At 36.1% G+C, this 22,294-nt stretch overlaps 1 protein-coding gene across 1 annotated transcript in view; it reads right to left on the bottom strand.

Annotated features, from left to right (window-relative positions):
- Positions 1-22,294, bottom strand: part of DENND4C (DENN domain containing 4C) — a 38,300-nt gene that overhangs the window by 598 nt on the left and 15,408 nt on the right. Inside the window, exons 13-27 of the mRNA XM_010172613.2 lie at positions 21,974-22,180; positions 21,162-21,290; positions 20,277-20,421; positions 17,506-17,631; positions 16,564-16,704; positions 14,129-15,276; positions 12,341-12,521; positions 10,705-10,814; positions 9,021-9,196; positions 7,794-7,976; positions 5,995-6,184; positions 4,831-5,076; positions 3,346-3,463; positions 1,552-1,705; positions 383-447 (exon numbers count right to left, since the gene is read on the bottom strand). Coding sequence (XP_010170915.1) covers positions 383-447; positions 1,552-1,705; positions 3,346-3,463; positions 4,831-5,076; positions 5,995-6,184; positions 7,794-7,976; positions 9,021-9,196; positions 10,705-10,814; positions 12,341-12,521; positions 14,129-15,276; positions 16,564-16,704; positions 17,506-17,631; positions 20,277-20,421; positions 21,162-21,290; positions 21,974-22,180 — 3,319 coding nt within the window. The remainder of the gene's footprint in view (positions 1-382; positions 448-1,551; positions 1,706-3,345; positions 3,464-4,830; positions 5,077-5,994; positions 6,185-7,793; positions 7,977-9,020; positions 9,197-10,704; positions 10,815-12,340; positions 12,522-14,128; positions 15,277-16,563; positions 16,705-17,505; positions 17,632-20,276; positions 20,422-21,161; positions 21,291-21,973; positions 22,181-22,294) is intronic.

Raw genomic sequence — 22,294 nt, 5'->3', positions numbered from 1 at the left:
AGTCAGGGAAGAGGAGAATGGGCATGGGGAAGGGATGGGCAATCAGGTGGCTAGATGACATAGGTCTAATATGCCGGTCAGAGAAAGATGGACAAGACTGGGAACAAGTTTTCAGACACGAGGAATTAAAGCTTCAAGCTAATAAACTCTGTTTAAAATAACTGTTTTCAAATAAAGTCAAAATTAATGGCTCCATCTGAATTACATTTTCATAAAAGCAACCTACTTGAAGAGTACAAAGCACTTTTCACTAAAACACAGCACTTGAGAAGTTACTTAGAAACTCATGGATGAAAAGTCAATTTTATACACTAGCTTTCATATAAAGTATTAATATATTTCATACACAGGCACCATTCATTTCACAGTATTTTTTACTTACCAATGTCAATGTTCTCTCTTCCAAGAGACACCAGAGACAGAAAAAGAATCTCTCTGTAAAAACTCCTAGGAAATATTTTTAAGGTCATGTCAATGAAAGCACCAACTATCCCAAGTTTAGAAAGTCAATGTTGAAGACTTTAATCTTCCATTATGTAGTTTCTGCAACTGTTAATCTAGCTTGTAAAGAAAGTGATCAATCTACATGATTATTAGCTTAACATTTTCTAACGGCTGAATATTTTTCCTCAATGCATTAAGTTACATTATCACCAAATCCCAGTAGTTAACATTTTCTATGAAAAATCCCTCTACCAAACATGCCATAAAAACTCCAGATAAACAAGAAATCCAAAATTAAGCACCATTTCTTTATTAACTCATTCCTGTCTGAGAGTGATGTACACCGAGTAGGCTTATTTCAGATCACCTATGCTTTGGGTTTTTTTTCAGAATGTCATGATCTATCTCTGGACTGGGTATCACTAAATATTTAGATTTTTTTTTTTTCCTTGTGGAACTAATAAGGATTCTTCTCTAGAGAGATTAGTTCTTGTTTCTTTTTAGCAACTACAAACCACAGAAGTAAAGATGACTTAGCATGACAGATTTCAAACACAGCTTGTATCTGTGGTAACAATTTACTTCAGAGGCTGTGCTTTTTTACAAAGCCCTCTGAGTTGTAGTGCAGAAGGCAAAATGCACCATAGAAGTGTTATTTACACGTCTCCCTTTGTTTGTGGATCATGCTGCATACACTTTTCTTAGCCAGTACTCCAGGTTGGTAGAATTGCAATATGTATAACTAGGACACTTGGAGAATATTCCAAGCGCAGCAACAGGATGCTGCACACTTGTATTTATCAATTTGTCAGATCTGCAGCAACATCTGCACAGTCAATATCTGGTTTTTTTCTTACTCATTTGTAAAATATTCATTTTGATTGAAGAATTACATTTATCCATTTGATTTGGATGAATTATGCACATGGCTACAGAGTGCATCTGTTTGTAAACATGGGCATAAACAAATACACACAGTGCTTGGTGGACAAAAATGTAACTAAGTATTCCCAAGAGGTCCTTATGGAATTATCATTAGGAAGTGTATATAGTCTGATCTTGCTTAACTTTCAGTGGGAAGAAAGTAAGAAGAGATTACCCCTTTACCTCTGTCGTTTCACATCTGGCTTAACTTTCTGTAGAAGGAGGTGGATTGGTTTAACAACGTTATTATGTTGAATACTTAGTTTGATGTTCTCCAACAAAGCGTTTGTTGCCTGCTGATCTTCTGTCACTGTGGAGAGTCTCTTTTCAGAAGAATCTGTGAAATGCAGCAGTATGAATTAGTAAAACAGTAAGGATTTTCTTTTTACGTTAATAAACAAAGTGTTTCAGAAAGTGAGATATATATACACAGAACTTCTACTCCATCTACAGAAATTTGTTCCAATGGAAAGGCTTTGCCTGCTTATAGCCTTTACTCTACAAAAAGAGTGACAGGATGCATCAAGTATCCATGTGCAAGAGCTCCCACAGGACACAGAAATAGAAGAGACTGAAAAGTATCAAGTATCAGATGTTGCCTGTGATGGTTTTTTAGCTCAGATTTATTGCTGTACTTAAGTTTCAACAACTAAGTTCACTCCAATAAGGTTATTTTTACACAAAGGAAAAGAAATAAAACAAAAGAAAACACTATCACGTTTCTTATCAAAGAAACTTTTCTTATCAAAGCCCTTTTACAATACACCTAAAATTCATTAATAACTTCGGACTACATATTGAAATAGATAAAGCATAGTGGCATCAAAGAGGAAAGAAAATTATTGAGACATTTGCCATTATGATTTGTTGCTTACACTGCCACTTCCAGAATAATACTGAACTACTATTCTTTGGAAAACAGTGACTTGTGAGGGAATAGTAAATCCACTTACTGGCAAAAAAATAAGGCTACAGATTAAGCAGTAACTACATGGCATGTAAATGAAATGTAGACTAAAGCTAGTAATCATAATTACACCAACCAAAGGTTTTCACAAAATTGACATATATGATGTTTTACGAATGTAAATTCCTGTTTTCCAAATACTGACACTGCTGTAGAGTGTATCTGTAATACTACTATTTTTCTTCCACATTTAAAACAGGCCTTTTGCTCCTTTATTTACATAAATACATATATCTATTAATCTTCATTCATGTCTGAATGCTTTGGGGATGCTTTTCATATGCTATGCTCAGATCAATATACTTCTGTAGAAGCTGAGGGAAACACCGTATCTTACTCTGCTCCTGACTGTAATTTTCCAATCAGGCTGTTTATTTTTAGGACACTTTTCAAAAAACCCTTTTTTTCTTCCTTAGAACCAGAACTGGCACGCTACATAGTTTTTAGCATATTTTTTAAAAGTTAAAACACAGACTGAGAAGTTTACGCCAACAAAGGTTTTTTTGCTGATCAGAAGTAATGAAATACCAAAGTTCTCATAACCAGCCTGCCTGTTTTTTCTTTCTTCCAAATCAAGTCACTGTAGACAAAAACTTTCTTGGATCTTATCTTCTGACAGTCAAGTAGGCTGCCAAATGTACATATCAATGGGACTTGTGACCTTTTATTCATATACAGGAACACAAGATATGTTTTTGTAATACAGTTGTCTTTTTCATGCCGGCATAGACGTACCCAGATAACGCAGTGAAACATCCAAATCAAATGAAGTTTACTTATAGCACGACACCTAGAGCAAATCCTCCCATCCTGTTTATAAGGGTATGTCACATAAAGAACAGATAACATACCTTTACAAACAGATCAGTAAGATATTTTCACAAATAATTAAACACCAAGACTATGTTAAGTACCTAAGGGATTGCAGATGCTTCCAACTTGATGGGCTGTGTACAAAACAACTTTTTCTTTACGTAGCCTCTGCTTTCCGTAACATTAGTTTTACTTACTGAGATTTCTCCAAGATATATATAGGGGCTCCCCCGGCTCTTGGTGGAGGTTGATATTGTCCCAGAGAAGATGGACGTATACTAGCTTGCTATCTTGAGCAAGAGACGTCAAAGGAAGCTATAAAACACAAGGAAAAGGAAAAAGTTTTAAAGAGATCGGTAGAGTTATTAATTTAAAAACTGCTATTTTACTCATTTTGCAAACAATAAAGTGTTTATTTATCTTGAGTCCAACAAACAGGAACAGTTCATGTCTTCTACAGGAAACTGCACTCAACCAGAGCAAAGTCACAAGTACCACAACATTTAATTGCCTTTTCTAGTTTAGCCTTATGTATGAAGATCATTCTGTTTTCTACAGATATATGAAGAAAATATTTATGAATATGTATCTGAAAATATTTTTTGTGAGCCAACACATTACTTGATTTGTACTACTTATCATGCCATGCCTTAGTATTTTCAGACTTAAGATTTGAGATGCATCTCTATGTGTTGGGCTTCCCAACAAGCAGAAAAAATCTGTATTTGCATATAAATACAACATTTATTTCCATTAAAAAGATATGGCACTCAAAATAAGAGTCACATAATTATTTTATAAAATTAAGTGCCTCTGGAATCTCTAATACAATAAGAGTTAGTGGGCAAGAAAAATTTACCACTAGTGTGTCAATTTAAAGTAGTAATTACAAGATATTATGTCCCATCTTGAGGTTTTCCCTGTTAATGCATTTAAGTTTTTTAGTATGTTTTAGATTTCAGTAGTATTGTCTTCAACTCCATTTCTTGGAAAATTGTTTTTTGTTCTAGGTGGGGTTTTTTATTTTAAATTAAGCAAAAGAATTTTAAAGTGCATACACATAGATAGGAAAATACTACTTTTTCATATGCATCACATATAAATGTGATGCATACATATATATAAATACCTATTGAATTTGGTACTTACATACACAAATCATATAGATTTCAGAAAAACATCTGCAGCTTAAAATGGGAAAAGCTAAATAATCAAAAGAGCATCCATTCTATGTTCTTTTGTTCATATAGTAATGAAACTCAGTGGGGTTTGAATAGCAAAAACTATTAGTGGAAAAGAACAAAAACTATTGACCAATAACTTAAAAGTAAGTTACATACTTAATGAAGTATGTAACCCACACTATGTGGATTACAATGTATTGCAATTTACAAGTACTCCACAGACATATCTTGTTTCCTTCCATATATATGAGCCTTATTTTTAACAAATCTTACTCTCTGGCTTTTTAAAAGAGAACAACTTGACTAGAATTTGAATACTGTTTTCACTCATCTTCCTTCAAGATTCTTTGCAGAAAACAAACCTATCTACTTGTATTATAAAAAAACAGGAACCAAGATCCAAGCTACTCAGAAATTACTTACCCACTTCTTTTGAACCAAACTCTCAAATTTAGCTTACTCCAACAGCTGCAGTTCTAATATGAGGAAACCACTGACCTGCACTCCATCATTACAGTGTTCAGATGTTAGAATGAGTCCAGGTAAGTTGCTAGGTAGATCCAACCGTCGGAAATACCAAACTAGGTTCCAGAAAATTATGGGGTGTTGATTGATGAATTTGGATGTATGAATTACTTGCTCTCCCTCATTTTCCAACAGTGATTCAAGTTCCTTACGCAGTACCAAAGGGCTCAAGTAGGGTACAGATACAGGGAGAGGGTTAGTTCTTTTTATTAAAGGATCCTAAAAACAAAAAAAACATACACAAAAGAAAAATTGAGGGCTTTTTTTACAAAATTAAAAAGATTTTTCTTCCAGAAAGGCTCTTCAGGATTATTTGCCCTGAAAATCCCCTATTACACAGTTTCTTGACACTTGGAAGAAGCCTCTAGAAGTACTGAACACACAATAACTTTAATAGCATCAGCAGTTCTGACTGTTGATGTGATGTGTTTCTTAACTTTAAAGAACAATCATCTAAGCTCTCTCTATTATGTGAAGAAGAGAAAATTATAATTTGTTAAAACTTGTTCCTGATTGTGCAGTTTTAAGCTATCTAAGCCAGCACTAAGCCAGTGGTGATGGAGACCGCAGAAAAATGAGAGTAATTACATCAGCTGTGGAACCGAATCATGAGTTCACATGTTAAGACAGCTTCTTGCCAATAAAAAGCACCAGGAGAGAGGAGAAAAACTTTGTTTCACATGCAAGAACAATGTAATAGTCTCAGTACTGCTTATTACCTTCTCCCATCCACTCAACAGAGAAGCCTAACAGAATATAAAGGAGCAGTGTAAGTAAACGCGTGGAAAAGGAACAAACTTCTGCTCTTGCAACAGTGTGTTGTTTGCACTATTGTGTTTAGTCTGCTGTAGAAGTTGGGTTATTTTTAAACAAAATTCCAGTTTTAGAAAGACAAAGACTAGCTTAATTCTGCTAGAGAGAACATTTCAAATCAAGCACACTGTTTGTACAATATACTGAAAAAGCAATTTTAGATTAACTGAACCAAAAATTTTTTTTGTCATAAGAACATGAAAAGATGCTTGGCCATTTCCATCCCTCAAAGGGATAAGAATATTAGTAGTAGAACATTATTCATTCTATGTTCATTGCGTTCAATATTTTGCTGCCAACTGAATGTGCAGCTTCTAGACTTACCACAACTTCTTGCAAACTATTTGGCAGACTAACTGTTGAAATGCCATGAGATGGTCTCTGGGAAAGATCAATGTTTTGCAGTGGCCCGCCAACACTGTGGCTTCGAGTCAAGGACACTCCCCTTTTTGGTGGATTATTGGCAGATGTCTTCATGGTTCTGGGATCTTTACTCTGTTCTTCTGTCACATCACTGTTTGGGTTTTAGAAGAGAATATGCTTATATGAAACTATTCAGCATTCCTATGGCAACAGGAAGGAAGCAGCGAAAGGCTGCCAAGTAAGTATCCCAAACCAAGCTTCTCTGTTAATAAGGAATCATATTTGTCCAAGTAGCTCCACAGTTTCGGGAAAACAAAACAAAATGCCTCACAGCACAGTTTAACCATCCCTGCAGAAGAGCAGCTAGGTATAACCTAAGACATGAATCTGAAAGTATTACAGTTCTGTATAGGTACCATTGCTCTGGTACAGCTTTACCTTGCTTAGAAAAACAGCAATGTACTGTTTTGTCAACATGCAAAGATTACCTTGTTCTGACTATACTAATTGTTACTTCCTCTTCCCTTTATGTTTATTTTCTCTAAATGTCATAAGCAGAGCAAAAATATCATAGAAAACAAGTTGTATGTCAAAATAACTGAAAAATTAATTTTTCAAGTGTCAAACTCATCTAACAAGATAACTTAAGCAAACTCCTCTTACAGACTTATCAAATTTAACCCATACAGTCAAGCCACTTGCTGATCTGGGAATATTCCTTTTGTGCCCCTTATAACTGAAACAATGAATAAAAAAATTTCAAATACAATACAGAAGAAAAAATATCAAGTGAAACAAAGTGTCTGCTTCCAAATAATCTGCAAAGAGAGGGAAGAGATTAATTTAGAAGTGATCCTCACTCCTAAATTTGACTTTAGTTAAAAATATCTGACATCAAAGTTAAGAGATTAACATAAGTAATACTCTAAAAATGAAAGGTGGTATTAAGACTAACTACTATCAGATTGATTTATGTTTTAATAGTCTGATACAGGCACTAGCTCATTAGCTCACAGGCATGGATAGTCACAAATTCCAAACTGAATAATGATTTTAAAAAACCCCCTATTACAACAAAATGTCAACAAATCCCAGCAAAAAGGTCACAATTCATAGCAGCACTATTTCAGTTCTTCCCTCTACCAACATGACACCTTCTCCTTAATGTTTCCTTCCTGAAACTGTTTCAAAAGTGGTACTGTTTTTCTGAGTTCCAGTTTTACATCAGTATTATTTGTCATAGAACGCAGGCTCAATACAAGTGTTGAGTACTCCGAGAGCTTTCTCTCAAAAATGTTCCAGAAAATTGACTTATTTTTTACCATAATGCAGTGTCCTCCTTCTTACATTCTAAACACAAGAAGTAATGCTTAAATTTCTGTGTGTCTTTAAAAGGTGTGTTCTAACAATACTGACAATAACAATAGTTTTACCTATTACTATATATAGTAACATATATAATATATTACTAACAATAACTAACAATACAATAGTTTTACCTATTAATAGTGGATGGACCTGAAGATTTATTTCTATAGTTGTATCTCTAAAACACATTCATTAAGTGGAACCAGCTTACTTCAAATTGATAAAAGCACACTTAAAATATGTAAAAAAGAATGAGAGGAAGCAGACAACTGTTGTTACAATTGTACTTCTCTACTATATTTGGAACATAAACCAACGGGCACTTTAAAAGCAGAGAAGAAATACTGGAAGTGTTGATACATTTCTGATGGAACTAACCCTGTTTTACCTACCTCTGCTCAGCTGCAGAGCTACTTTCTTCAGCTATGGTATGGCTGGACTGTGGGTGATCTGAAAAACTGATCAAGTCAGCAACAGCTGGACTGGACCACAGTTTCTTCTCCAAGGGATCCGTGGTTAAAGGAAGGGTACCACTCTGAAAACTATCTCCTGAGGTACTTTGCTTCAGGAAAAAGCTAAGTTACAACATGAATGGGAGGGAGAGAAATATAAAGGCCAAGATGTAAGCATGAAGTCATTTTAAAAGTTATTATTTTCTACATTTACTTTCAAAAAGTAGCAAAAATAAGGAACACAATATTAAAAAGCTTGACAACAGGACACAAACTTCACCCTGCTCTCTCCATTGTAACTTATATAGGCAGAGGTAATGAACACATACAAAGATCTGACCTGCAAAATAAGAAATCCTATGCTGGATGTAAGTCATTGCAAACGACCTTAGTTTGTCATGGTTTCCAACGAGCCAAAATATATCAATAGCTGACACCTCACTGAAAATGGTTGTTATTGTAATGTGACATTACAGACTAGAAGACCATACACCATTATAGGCACAAGATAACAGGAACATGCCTTGCTTTGCTAAGGTTTTTTAAGTACACATCATACAGATGTTCCACTTCACCATCAGAGAACACTAATGGAAGCTTTGTTTCTCAGCAATAACGACTACAGCGAGAATCGATTTTAAATTCCCTTAAAGTAAGTTCCAGCCTTCACAAGTGCAATTAAAAGAGGTACAAAAAGTAAGCAGAGAAGCTTAAACTAGAGAACTACCAGAGAAACAATAAGCTGGAATGTCTATAACTAAAAGCTATTAGTAAATTTAATTTAGGAGAAATTCTTTGCTGACAGATTTTAAAACTGTTTCATATGCTTTTAAAAAGTTCATGATCCATTAGCTTTGTTTTAAAAGCTAAACAAAATGAAAACAGACTTATACCTTCTTGACAATTACGCTTACAAAGAAAACATGAAAAGAAAAAATGGTAAAAAGGCAACCAATTCTTTGCTTTTTGTCTGTTTTACAATGAAACTCAAGGGTTTACATGACTTGTAATTTCCTTCAGTGCAATCATAACCGTCAAACAGACAGTGACATTCTTGCAAACATCTAGACAAAAATACTGGGAGATATAACTAAGATCCTTTTGTGAAAAAATATAACCATGTACAAGTGCAAAGGCAGAAAGAGAGCATCTATAAAACCCACTAACCTTGCAGAGCCACGTAGGTCTTTAAATTCAACATTAAGTAAAGGTAAGAAGGTACTTTTACAGAAAGGACAGGTAGTGTTCAAGTTTGAATCATCTGCCGTCCAACCAGCCATAATCTCCTCATCATAAACCAGTGCACCACAAGCTCTACACTGAGAGCAGCTTGACATCAGTACCTAGAACAGTAAAGAATAAATATTATCAGCCTTGTTTCAGAGTTCTTTTATAACTGGCTTTATAGGCTTAGTATCCACAGGAATGTAACAGATATGAGAATGCCAGTTGGGAGGCATGAGTTCATCACTACTTACCATACTCAAGAGTTATCTTGTCCACATAACTTTTACCTATGAAATGCAAATACTAATAATTTATTTTTGTTAGATATTTTGAGACCTGGAAGAAGCATCACCCTGAAATGCTACTAAGGAAGCATTTGCAATTGTTCACTCCTACGAAGCCTCCAGATATACAAATTGTTTTGAATTGTGTAAGTAAATGCATATCTACTTCTCAAAAAAACCCAACAAACAAAACAAAACAAAACAACCAAACACAAAAGAAACTTTTATGGTTAAGTTGTGGGTTGACCTTAACCAGATGCCCACAAAGCCGCTCTATCACTCCTCCTTCTCAACTGGACTGGAGGAGAAAAATACGACTAAAGGCTCATGGGTCAAGATAAGGACAGGGAGATCAGTTACCATCATGGGCAGAAAAGCCTCAATTAGGGGAAATTAATTTAATTTATTGTCAATCAAAAGTCAGAGTAGGGTAATGAGAAATAAAAATAAAATCTTAAAACATCTTCCTCCCACCCCTCCCTTCTTTCTGGGCTTAGCTTCACCCCTGATTTTTCTACCTCAACATCCCAAGCGGCACAGAGGGATGGGGAATGGGGGTTGTGGACAGTTCACCACATGTTATCTCTGCCATTCCTTCCTCCTTGTGACAGCTTCACGTACAGACTAACATGAAGTCCCCTGGTGAAAAGCAGGGGAAAAGAAACCCAGCTCTGTTCCAGCTTAAAAACCAGGACACTCCTCACTCTCTTCCCCTTCTTCACTGTGGTGTCCAACCCATGGGCAGTTTTTCCAAGCTAGTTGTTGCGTGGGGTATCATGGTGCTGACTGATTGCCTTTGCGTCACTTTTTTTTTTTTTGTCATCCCCACTCCTGTTTGTTTGTTTGTTTGCTTGTTTTAAATTTCCCAATTCACTTATTAAACTGTTTTTATCTTGACCTTCAAGCCTTATTTCTTGCTTCTGCCCTTCTGATTCTCTCCCTTACCATAATGAGGGGGCAGTAAGCAAGTGTATGGGCAAGGGCTTAACTGCTGGCTGTGGTCAAACGACCACAATTATTTCGTAACAACACATTATTTTCATAAAGGGGAGAAAAAAAAAATCTTCTTCCTTCTCTAATTTCTGTCTCACTTCAAGTTTTGACCCTTCTCTCAACTGTCTCTTCTCTCTATATATGAGAGATACATAAAAGCATTTCAGACGCTTTTCTTTTTAAAGCTACTGTCACACCCTGGGCTAAAAGTATGAAGCATCTTTCCAGTAGAAACATGGAAAAAAATTGTTTTGAAAAACCCAACCACAATCCAACTAAACAGGTAATTAATGCATACAGTAATATTGAATAACTATATCTTTCATCTATGAGTTTATTAATCTTACCTCCATTGCATAGTTTTGGAAAATGCTGGATAAACTAGTGTTATGTGAAGAGCTGTGCTCTGACTTCTCAGAATCTAGAACTTTCATACTTCTTGGAAATGAAACTTCACCTGTACAAAAAGAGTTGTTTGGGTCTTGTATTCAAGGAAAGAGTAATTCCCAAAGAAAATAATTTCTGTTTGAGCAAGACAGAAAATTGTACTAGAAGATTTCCAAAGATATACGTAGCTCTGTAACTTCACTGATATTACAATCACAATATAGATAAATATCGTTTTTGTGATTAACATTTCAAAGTTATTTTTGTCTAATACAATACATGACAGACTGGTAAATGAAAAAAAAAAAGCATCAGTGAATAAAATCTGAAAATGCAAAGAAATAATAAAGAATGGCAAAGAGCAGTAAGATTGCTCCATATATATACTCTAAGAAGTCTTGAATTAATAGAAGAATAGTACCAAGTGAGACATGCTACCAAATATGCCATTACTGTGCTTAAGTTTTCCCTAACACTGCAGTAAAACATCTCTCTTCGGTAAGGCTGAGTTTTAGGGTTCCGAGCTTTGCCCAGGACAAGGGGAAAAGAAGCTGGAACACATTTACCAGAAGGAATAGTTGGAGTCAGTTTTAGGAAGCAAAACTATCAGCATTACTGCCTCTGACAAGCGCAGTCAAACTTTCCTATTAAAAAAAAAATCACTACCAGAATCCCCTTGTCATAAACAAGTCTCCTCTGCTTCTTTAGCTAGATCTTATGTTTGTGAACAAATTTTACATATCCTGTTGATGGCTGTCACTGTTTATAGTTACTTCTTGTAACTCTCCTAACTAATTGGAACTAGAAGATATCTCATCAAGATTTTGCTAGACAGGGCCAACTTATGTCCAGTCTGCGAGATAGTTCTTCCTCTCTTGATGCAGATGGCTTTACAGTACTTATATCAACCAAGTACTGCAAAGGCGGCTAAACCAAACCTCCATCTGGTTCAGCAACACATCTTTTTCTCAAAATAAGAATAAAAACTAATTGAATGAAATCTGAACTGAAAATTATTAAATTTACTTCATCCAGTTTTAGAACGGAGTGTGTGTGGAGGGGAACAACAATTTAGCAGTAGGCATATACACTCATAAATTATTCACCCTCACAACTTCAAATCAGGTATGCATCCAATACCTCCTATTCCACAGTAAAGCTGATGCATTTTTTGTGTGTGTTGCTTTGGTTTTTTTGTGGGCTTTGCAGTTCTTGAACACTGTTCTGCTTTTCTGTAGTAATATTTCAAGAACTTTCAAGGTATTAGGACTTTACATGAATGAACAGGTGTTCCTGGCAATAACTAGTTCAGAATCTTCCTATCACATACACAGAGGAAGTATTTTTACAGTTAAAGTCCTGTATTTTTTTTATCAAGTTTTTATACATTCAATGAAGAAGCATTAGTTATATTTGCTACTGCAAGAGAGGAATACAGAATGGAAGTACAAATCTGCTTATACCTATCTTAAGGGCTTGAAATAATTTCAGACTACCATAGCTTCCACTATTATGAATTATTTCACACACAATAGTTTTCCCCACTTTTAATATTATAAATAAATTATGAGGGAGAACAACAATAAAAAATGGTACCTGCACTGTAATGTTGTCTTCCTGCATCTCCACTGCTACTGCTACTGCCAAGACTAGTAGTGCTTTGTGCAAGCTCATTTGTAATTAGCCCTGGGACTTCAGTTCTTGATGACAGATTATCTCCTAAAATGTTATCTTCAAAACCAGCAGGAAAGTTAAAGTCAGGTCGATTGTTTTCTTCCTTTAATACAAGAAGAAGAAAATTAGCATTTTTTAGCATTTCCGGATCCATTACTTGACTTCTTTTTTCTAATAAATAAACAAAGTAGCCGATTAAGATGAAAACCTGATGTAAAAAAATTATTAGATGTAAGATAATTCTATGCAACTCCAAAAAGAGCAGATACTGGACAAACCAGAAGGAACTGGAAAAATGATAGGCTTTAGCAGTGAAAATACTGAGCTGAGGATCAAACTGAGTAACAAAGTGACAGGGATATAAAATTCTTTATTACCCCAGAAACAGGAAAAATGATGCAGAAATTGTGATTTGGCAGTTATTACACAAAATGAAAGAATTATCAGAAAAAATGCTTGAGTTAAAGTCATATTTTCATAATTGAAGACAGGAATGAAACATACCAACTGGAATGACACAAGAGTAACACAGTCACTAAGAAAAAGGATGCGACAAATTATAATAATTAGGATATTAAAAAAGGGAAGTTGCAGAAATAAAGGAGGAGAGAATGGAAAGATCCCTAAAGGAAATTAAAATAAATCACATTAAAGGGATTATGATGTGCCATTAAACAAAATTCTACAGAATAGGCCAGTATGATAGAAAGGCACACAGGAAAATCTAGGTCACAGGAAAAAAACTCAGGAAAGAAAGCAAAGCAGTGAGTTTTCATTGTCACAGGAAAAATATTATTTTAAAAAAATTAAGATTTTTTTTTTTTAATTTAATAGAAAGGACCTTATTAGTAACATCAGTTAAATTTGTTTCACATAGAAATAATGCCAGACAGCTATCTTACACTTACCTACCTTTTATGGAGGTTGAGGAAAGGAGGGAGAATTTGAAAAATGAAACAAGAAGCTCTCTTAACAGAAGAAGGGAGACAAAAGACCTTAAAGCCAAACACCACATTGAGGGGTTAAATGGATCAAGCAGAGGTCTTTCCAACAGAGAAAACTACGTTTGAAGATACAATAATGAGATGCATATGGAAAGAAGGAAGTTATAATATTTATCCCTCCATCTCCTCTTTCATTTGTGTCATTATATTCTGAAATGTTTTACCTTGAAAAAGACTCTGCGGGTCAAGTGTGCTCACACAAGAACTAGAACATTTAGTTTCCAAATGCATGACAAGTGAATTTACTCGTTCTCAGTCTGTCCTTTACTACTTTTAACTTTAATCCTCACCAACCCGCCTTCTCAAGTTTGTGATTTGTTTTCACAACCTTTTCTTAATTTTTTAAAGTAAGACAGGCAGTACGATATCATTTAGGATGACATAATTTTTTCTTACTAGGGTTTCTTGGTGCAGTTTCTTTAAATATAAATAAAAAGATAAATTGATAAATAAATAAATGCAGGGGGGAAACGCTGTGAGCAAAAAGTCAAAGTTTAAGTTTACTGCAGCAAGATAATTTAATTTGCTTTTGTCTGAAAAGTTTATTTTTTAATGACAGAGGAAAACTCCATCATATATAAAATACAATATTTAATAGCTAGTAAAAGTTAATACTTAACAAAATTTCATGAAGCAATCTTCTGGACACAGAAGTTACCCCTCTAACTTCGTCTCCCCAGATTTTTCCATATTGCAAAACACTTGCCTCATCATCTGAGTAACTATATGCTGAAGTGACAACTCCCCACATCTTACTGGCCACATTGGCAGCCTGCTTCATGCCCGATTTCAGAACATCCATTTTTGGTCCAGACAGTATATTGTCTAACTTCAGGCTGGATAAAGTTGTTACGACAGATCCTAATGAGCCATGTGGAGAAGAACGACCCAGTCCTGTCAAAGATGAAGACCGCTCCTTTTGAACTCGTGGATGGGTTTGTTGCTTAGGTCGTCCAGTGAATGTTTTGGATCTGGAGACAGAAGGACTTCTCCGATTTTCATAAGACTTGGGGGATGGCAGGATGGGATCCAAAGGGAGGCTTGACCTCCTTTCTTGGGAGTGACCAAGTGTACCAGACACTTCTGCTTCCCTGTCTGACTTGTGCAGTTCCATGCTAGGAAACTTACTACCTAATGGGTTCTTTAGATTCATATAGCTCTCTATTTCATCTGCCAAATTACGCGCTGCAACTGGCGACACCAACTTTTCCTCAGGTTCTGGATGCCTTGGTTGCATGTCGTCAGTAGCCAGCAAAGATAGAGGGTCCAAGCCTACTTCAACATCTTCCCTTTCAATAGGCTTAAGCACTCCATAAAAGCTATTCCTTTTAGTAGTTGCATCTTTGGATTCTGGTTTCTGGTTTGTAGACTCAGCTGACTGTTCAAGGTTCATGCCTTCCACTGTGGTCATGCTTTCATCTCTTCCATTCTCAAGAGGCTCCTGTCCTTCCCCAGGTTCTTCCAGCACTGGTGAAGACCTATGCTCCAATTCCCAGTCACTCTCAGTCACACAACTCCAAGTACCACTTATGCCAGAAACCTGCTGATCAACGATACTTTCAAAACTGTGGGATTTATTCATATGACAGGGTGAAGTTTTGGCCCCAGACAAAGCTGCTGTTAGGATCTTGGCATCTGCTCCCATCATAATTGCTATTTCTTTAGAATGCACGTCCAAGCTGCCTTTTTTCAGCAGCATTCCGGCTCTGCTTTCACTGCTGAAACTGCAGCTTCTCTCTGAAAATAGTTTCTGCCTCTTCTGTCCTTTTTCACTTGTTTTCTTAGGAGAAACATCACCAAAGACTACATCTTCAACTGAATCCTGAGTTATGAACAGTGGGCCAGAAACAGTTTCTAAAAGAGAAAAGGCATTAATATGGTATCCGTAGCCATCACAAATGTTCATTTCCTGAAATAATGTGAAATCTCTTTATCTCCTTACTGGTGTGAACATTGGGAGCACCACAATCTCAGGTTGCCCATTAAAAATTTACAATACTATTAACAAGTTATTATCCTGGCTGCAAAGGCATCCCACAGATCAAAAGTCACCTGTTCTTTGACTCCTTGAAGTTAAAGCCTTTTATGGCTTCTACCTCCTTTTCCTGTGCCAACACCCAGCACAGAATGGGTACTACATCCATGAACTAAAAGAAAGTACAATTGTAAGTAAAGATTGCTCTGTGGTTTTTTTCCAGAGTTATATTCACATATCTATACAGCAAAATCCACAGTTCATTCTGGTTCTGAAAAAAAAAAATATAATGTGTGTCTGGACAACACAGAAGCACTACTTTGTTTATGTTTATGTCACAGTCACATTTAGAAAAAGTTAATTACATTTAGCATGTGGAAGATATAAACTAATCTTATAAATATTCTCATTTTCTTGTGGGAACTTGGAACATTTACTGCCTAGGAAGCTGTGTTAGCTGGATAAAAACCTCCATAAGTATGGGAATTCTACTATAATAGGATCCCAACAGAGGACTTGATATACCTCATCCACTGCTGGAGAATGTTTGGATGCTGCTTCTTAACTAGTTATCAGCTCTCATAATTGCCAGAAAGGTTCTGGGCAACTTTTTGCCCGAGACTCAATTCTTTGCTATCAAGCTACACTGAAGCTGGACTACATTGCCTTAGTCAAGGACATGCATAAAGGTAGGAAAAAAAGGAAGCCCAAGATTTGGCTTTTATATATCCATAAGTCTTCCTCATCATAGAGCTCCAGATATATAAATAATTTTTGCATGGCACAAAGACAACATGCATCGTTCCCAGGTTATACACCGGCAATATAAGCCACAGGAATAAAGAGACTTTTGTCCAAGGTCTGTGAGGTGTAGGTGACAAAATCAAGAGTAGAGACCCTAATTCTCTTGGTTTTCTAGTGCACTACTGAAATGCTCTCACTGCAGGACAGGGAAAATCTTGATGTCAATCTAATCAACAGTGATTTTCAATCTTAGAATCCACAGGTTTCTTCTAAGTCATCTGCAAAGGACAATGGCAGTTGTACAAGATATCTGCACCTCAAATAGAAGTTTTGTTTCTTTTCATAATGTGAAAAAGATTGCAAAACACTACAGCACAACAAGATCAGGACTTTAGCAAGCTCCGTTTCACCCAGTGACTTACCACCACTGCTTTTCCTCCCACTGCTATCAAAAATGCCAGAGGGAACTTTCACAATACTGTTACCCCAAGCAGGTGGGTCTGTTGGACTGTAAGTTTCTATATTCAGCTGTTGCTTCTCATCAGATTTCTCAGTACAAACCTCTACAAGAAAGAGAATGTGAACTTTAGTTAATTTAACTAAATAATTTCATTTGCACTGTTATGGAAAAGACAAACTCAAACACTGTTCTCGTATGTAATTACAACCTAAATGATCAGTCCTGCTAAGTTCCGAGCATTTCTTGGAAATAATACCCAGACAGATGACAGTAGACAGGATTATGCAGATAGTACTTAGCTGTTCACAAGGGTAGAGCATATGCCAATTTCTTCCTTTAGAATTTTTTAAACTAACCAAACTAGAGCATTAACAGCAGTTCTCAGATTTTCCTGTAGGGTTACTTGTGTAATGAAAGCTTTAGAAGCCCTAACTCACATTATATGATCTAGTAGCACAGATATGAAACAGATTCAGTAACAAGAAAGACAAAATACAGAAAAACTAGGCAAAATCTGTATAGAAGACAAGAGATGACCATATTTTCTGCAGCTGGGAAGGGTTTGTAGGAAGAAGTAGTGCCTTTTATTAGGTCAACTGGTACAGCTGAAAAAATGGTCATGTTTTCAAATATGCAAATGAGAGGAATAGCATACAAAATACTGTATGCCCCAGCAATTGTCCAATTTTCCATCTATATTAAATTACTTTGATAAAAGGCTATTTCTACCTATAGGTATTCCACTGTTATTATCTAGGGCACAGAAGCAGTCCACCAGATTTCATAGTCATATTTTGATCGTGGTAACATTATGAATTCAATACATTAAGTATTTGTGGTAGTCTAATGCACGAAGCAGATTTATTACAAAAAAACTTCACCAATGTAAACATGCATACTTAACCTCCTATTAGGTCTTCAGCTTTAGAAGAAATATCTTTCTCTGCTTGTGTTTCAGTTGCATGAAGAGGATCCCCATCATCTCTTAAAAGTTCATCCTTGGATCCGTAGCCCTGGTCTGACTGACCACCTGTTTGAAACAATACAAACACATGCCTCAGATTTGTTCTTTCCTAAATTTGTTTTTCAATAAGAAAACAAAAGAACTGAGATTAATTTGTTTCACATTTTGTTTCACCAGAAAACTTCATAGTAATATCACCAAAATGCCTAATCTGTGCACAGATCCACTTGGTGATGGTGACAGCAGAGATAATTAGGCTATATAATCCAAATTTACTTTTCTCATTTTTATATTAAATACAAGTTATTACCCTAGGAACACTATAGTGGCTAACTACTTTTAATACACTGTATCTCCTTTCATTTCTTTCCCTTCTCATTATCATGAAATATTTCATTGCTGAACAAGCTAAATTCTCAGATGCATCCACAAAAGAAATTTAGGCAAGCTTCTAACAGCGAATACATCCCTGAAAAGAACTGTACCATAAACTGTGCTACATCTTTGTGCTACAGTGCAAAGTATAAAATGAAATAGAAAAAGTAAAATTCTAAACATTTTTTAAAAAGTATTTTCCTTCACGATACCAGTTAAATTTGGCAGCTGTAACTCCTTCTTAAAAAAAAAAAAAAAAAAAAAGTTCACAGTAGTCCAAAAAAATCTGCCATAGGAAGCAATCCAGAAAGACACTCTTCTTTGTTATTTTTACCTGAAGCGTGGCTGCAAATGCAAAAATACTATATGGGACATATCCCACAGCAATATGTTAAACAGGATTATTTATACACCTTAGAGTAGCTATTAGAATACATGACAGTATTTAAAAAGACCAAAGGCTAAGTTACTGAGTGTGAAAGGTATTGGGAAGCTCCATAAAACTTGAGTGACAGACATAATTTATCTACAATGCATATTACTGCTGTTTATTTTACCAAAAAAGAGCAAATATGTAAAAAAATAATTAAAGTTAAAAGTCTGAGCAGCCATCAATTATTACATTTGACTACTATACTAAAAACCTTTTATACAGAAAAGTAAGTTCCGACATTCTTTGGTCCTTATTTTCCTCTCTATCATAATTTCAATAATGTTACTATCCCTGCCTTGCACAGTATCCCACAGCTTTACACCCTATCAATAAATGGGTGAATTACCTGCAGAAGTAACATTCAAGGGTAGAAATAATGCACACGTGCATCTAAGGCTTCACACCACATAAGTCTGCACCCCACACCGTGATAGCCAAGGACAAACGCAGCACCCAAGAGACAGCAAAGAGCAAAAAGCAGAGCAACAAAGAGCAGAGAGAAGGGAAGTTCAGTAATCTAGGCAGGCATATCAGATGAAGCACAGGAATCAGACTCAAAGTTTTCTTTACAAAAGGGCTCAAGATATTAAAAACATGAAGAGTGTGTAAGAACTATCTGTACATTAAGTTTTGAAGTACACATAGAAAGGAAGTTTAGTTGAGACTGCGCACAGGTAGGATGTAATCAGCACTAAAGCAGATATGAAGAACTATGAATGTTGTCTTGCCATCTCAAGTGATTAACTTCCTGCACACTCTTTTTACTCCAGTTTGTCTGGAAGAGCGCACAACACATTTAAGGCAGTATTTTTCTCCAGCTTATTACCCGTCTTTCCACTCCCAGTGTGTCTCAAAGACTGTATGACTAGGTTCTGGTAATTTCTGTATTAACTTACAAGTTTAGCAACTAGTATTAAGAACCTTGAATACGGCCTTTAAAATTATAGTTTACTTTAACGAAACATAACATACTAATTCCAGGAATGCTAATTAGGCCTTTCTGGATTACCATCAAGGAGCAACATTTTAAAGTGTTAGCTTCTAATGACCTTAGCAACTTTTACTCCTTTCCTTTAATGCAGCTAAAGGTTTTTCCCACACAGACTATCATTTCTATGAATAAATGACAAAATGCAAAAGGCTTCATACCTTTTCTGAAGATTAGCACAAAGAGCAAAGTCTGTGAAACCACAGCAAGACATTTATTTTAACATAACAGTACTTCTGCTACAGTTCACTTTAAACTAAAGAAGAAGCATGATCTGCAGTAAAGGAATATATTCAACAACAGTGTATTTCTTTTTCTTTACATAGTTTAACTCCATGCTTCACTCTCTACAGCCTCAAGAGGGGAAGGTGGTAGTTTTGGAGGGGAAATCAACAGGAGACTAGAAAATTTAGCTTTTTAGGGGACTGTTAGTAGTGAAACCCAGCAGAATCTAGTACCTGTGCTAGAGTGATTATCAATGGAATCAAGCCTGACTAAGTCACTGACGAAGAGAGTGTGCTCCCCACTGTTAGCATCATTAGAACTATCCACGCTACCATGGCTCACCATGTCCCCATCACTTCCACCCGTGGTACTCCGCAGAGCTAAAGACATGAACAAGAGCTGGTTAGTAAAAGAGGATTTAACTTTTCAGGTTTTTAAACAAACGTAACCTCTTCAGAAAACAGTCAATACTTTTCCTTGCACATACAAAATAAGAATATGAAATTCTAGCAACAGAATTCAGATAATTCTTCAGTGTGTAAAAGACTGTTTCAAGCATCAATTATCAATTTTTATACAGTTAAGGAAAGCTCTTCCACTCATAAAAGCCACAATGTTAGCTGCAATCCCCCAGAAAGCATGTCATGCTCTTATTCAGCAGAAATAAATCCATTTCAACTAACTTATTACCTGATATCACAGGTACTCGTGGGCTCTGTGTTGATTTCTTTAAGCACTGCCTAAATTGCGCTGTGCCACGAACTACATTTCGTACCTTTGTCCACAGGAATACGCCACTGCGGTTACTGCTAGGCCAAGGAGACTCTAAAACTGCCTACAGAAAGAGACATTGCAATAACAAAAGCAGTAAGAAAGTTACACTAAGAAACACAGTACAATGAGAAGCTTTTCTTTCCATACTCAAAAAAGGCATTTCCTGTCAACCGTATGAAGAAGGACAATTATTTTAGTTTTTATGGGCTGTTCCCTTTTATCCCACAGCTCTGGATACAATAGCTGAGTAACAACAAACAATGGATCAAGATGCTTACTTAAAGCAAACAAGGTGAGGTTTGTTCTTATTTTATATACTTTGCTAACAACAAAAAGCCATAGTAGCACCTCTCTTCCTATAACTTCACATGGTTTAATTTACTAAGAAGTTTCATCAGTGTATTACAAGAACCTGGAAGCAAGGAAAGACAGGGAAGCTACTTCAACCACCCTAATTCCAGCCTTTAGCCACCTTGGATCCTGCTACCTTAAAGGAAACACCTAGGAACAGATGATTTTGATATAGAAGCACCAGACAGGTTCCAAAACTTGCAAATGGAAACATTGTAAATGTCTATTTCAACAGAGTTTTGAACAGCACAGGAATGTAAACAACGTAAAACCATACAGTGTAGATCCAGTGAACTGTAAGCATGTGCAAAATTATTGCTTGCCCAACAGAATCAGTAAATCCAAGTGAACAGCTGTAAGAAATAATCTTCAAAACATGCTACAGGACAAGGGGAGTGGCAACAGTAAGAGAGACATTGGTCCAGTACCCCCCATCAAAACTTCTCTTACCTTATTGTAATAACCATATGTGATGGCATTTGGCTGTATTCCGGCATTTTTCATTTCAAAGAGGACTCTCACGGCCTGCACAGGCTGACCCCACAGTCCACAGAGCTGCATTACAACCCTGTAGCAGACCTGACAAGACACAGAAATGCATACATGGACTGATGACAAGGATTTTGAAACAGCCTAAGATCTCTCTTGATTTCCAACTTTTATACATGTAAAAGGGAAAGCCATGTGACAGCAGCTACTCAGTACATAGCACTCAACTGCTAGAAGAGGGAACAAAAATTAAACAGGAAATCACATGAGCTGGAATAACAGCAGCCACATTGTTGAGAATGCTGATTTTTTTTTTTCCCACTCGGCTCTTCTGTTTGCGAAAAAAAGGAGGGAAGGAAACACCTCTGCAAAAAGGAGGATAACTTGCTGCTTGTGTGCCTGTGGATACTACTGAAAGAATTATACACTGCACACAAACCCATTATCCCTTCAGTTCAGTAAGGCTGCAAAGCATTAATTCAAAGTGCATTTTAAAAATAGGGATATTCAAAAGAACTTTCTTATTGAAGAAGTCTGGGAGAAGACTAGCAGCATTAAGTTGGAGTACTTGACCCAGCTGACACTGGGGATGAAAAAGGAAATTAATTTCCAGTTGCCCTAGTTAAGCAGACTTCTTTGAGATCATTTCAAGGTGGTTTTAAAACAAGTCAAATTTTAAGTATGCTTAACCCGTTGTTGGTGGTGAAACACACTATATTTGCACCTTGTCTTCTATTCCATGTTTATGGTAACATTTTTTTATTCTCACTTGCCTCATCTAGTGGTTCCACTTCAGTTTTCCTCATTTTAATTAAAACATCATATGCCTGTTGCAGTGCTTTGACCTTGGGATGTGCAACTCTGATGTAGGCTGGCAGACAAATAAACCATAGGCTGTAACTATGACTGAAGAGACACTTAGCCCATTGTGGGGGGCTTACGTAATACTTCTTTGCTAATTTATGGGCTGTTTTTATCTCCTGTAAGGGTGAAACAAAACAAAAAAGCAGACAAAAGATGTAACATCCTAAATCTAGAAGCTATTAATAATTCAGATACTGGCTTCTTAAAAGTAAGCATCTAATAATAATGGA

The sequence above is a fragment of the Antrostomus carolinensis genome, unplaced genomic scaffold (assembly GCF_000700745.2).
Source record: "Antrostomus carolinensis isolate BGI_N321 unplaced genomic scaffold, ASM70074v2 scaffold2310, whole genome shotgun sequence".
Lineage (NCBI taxonomy): Eukaryota > Metazoa > Chordata > Aves > Caprimulgiformes > Caprimulgidae > Antrostomus > Antrostomus carolinensis.
This window is presented reverse-complemented; position numbering and strand designations above follow the sequence as displayed.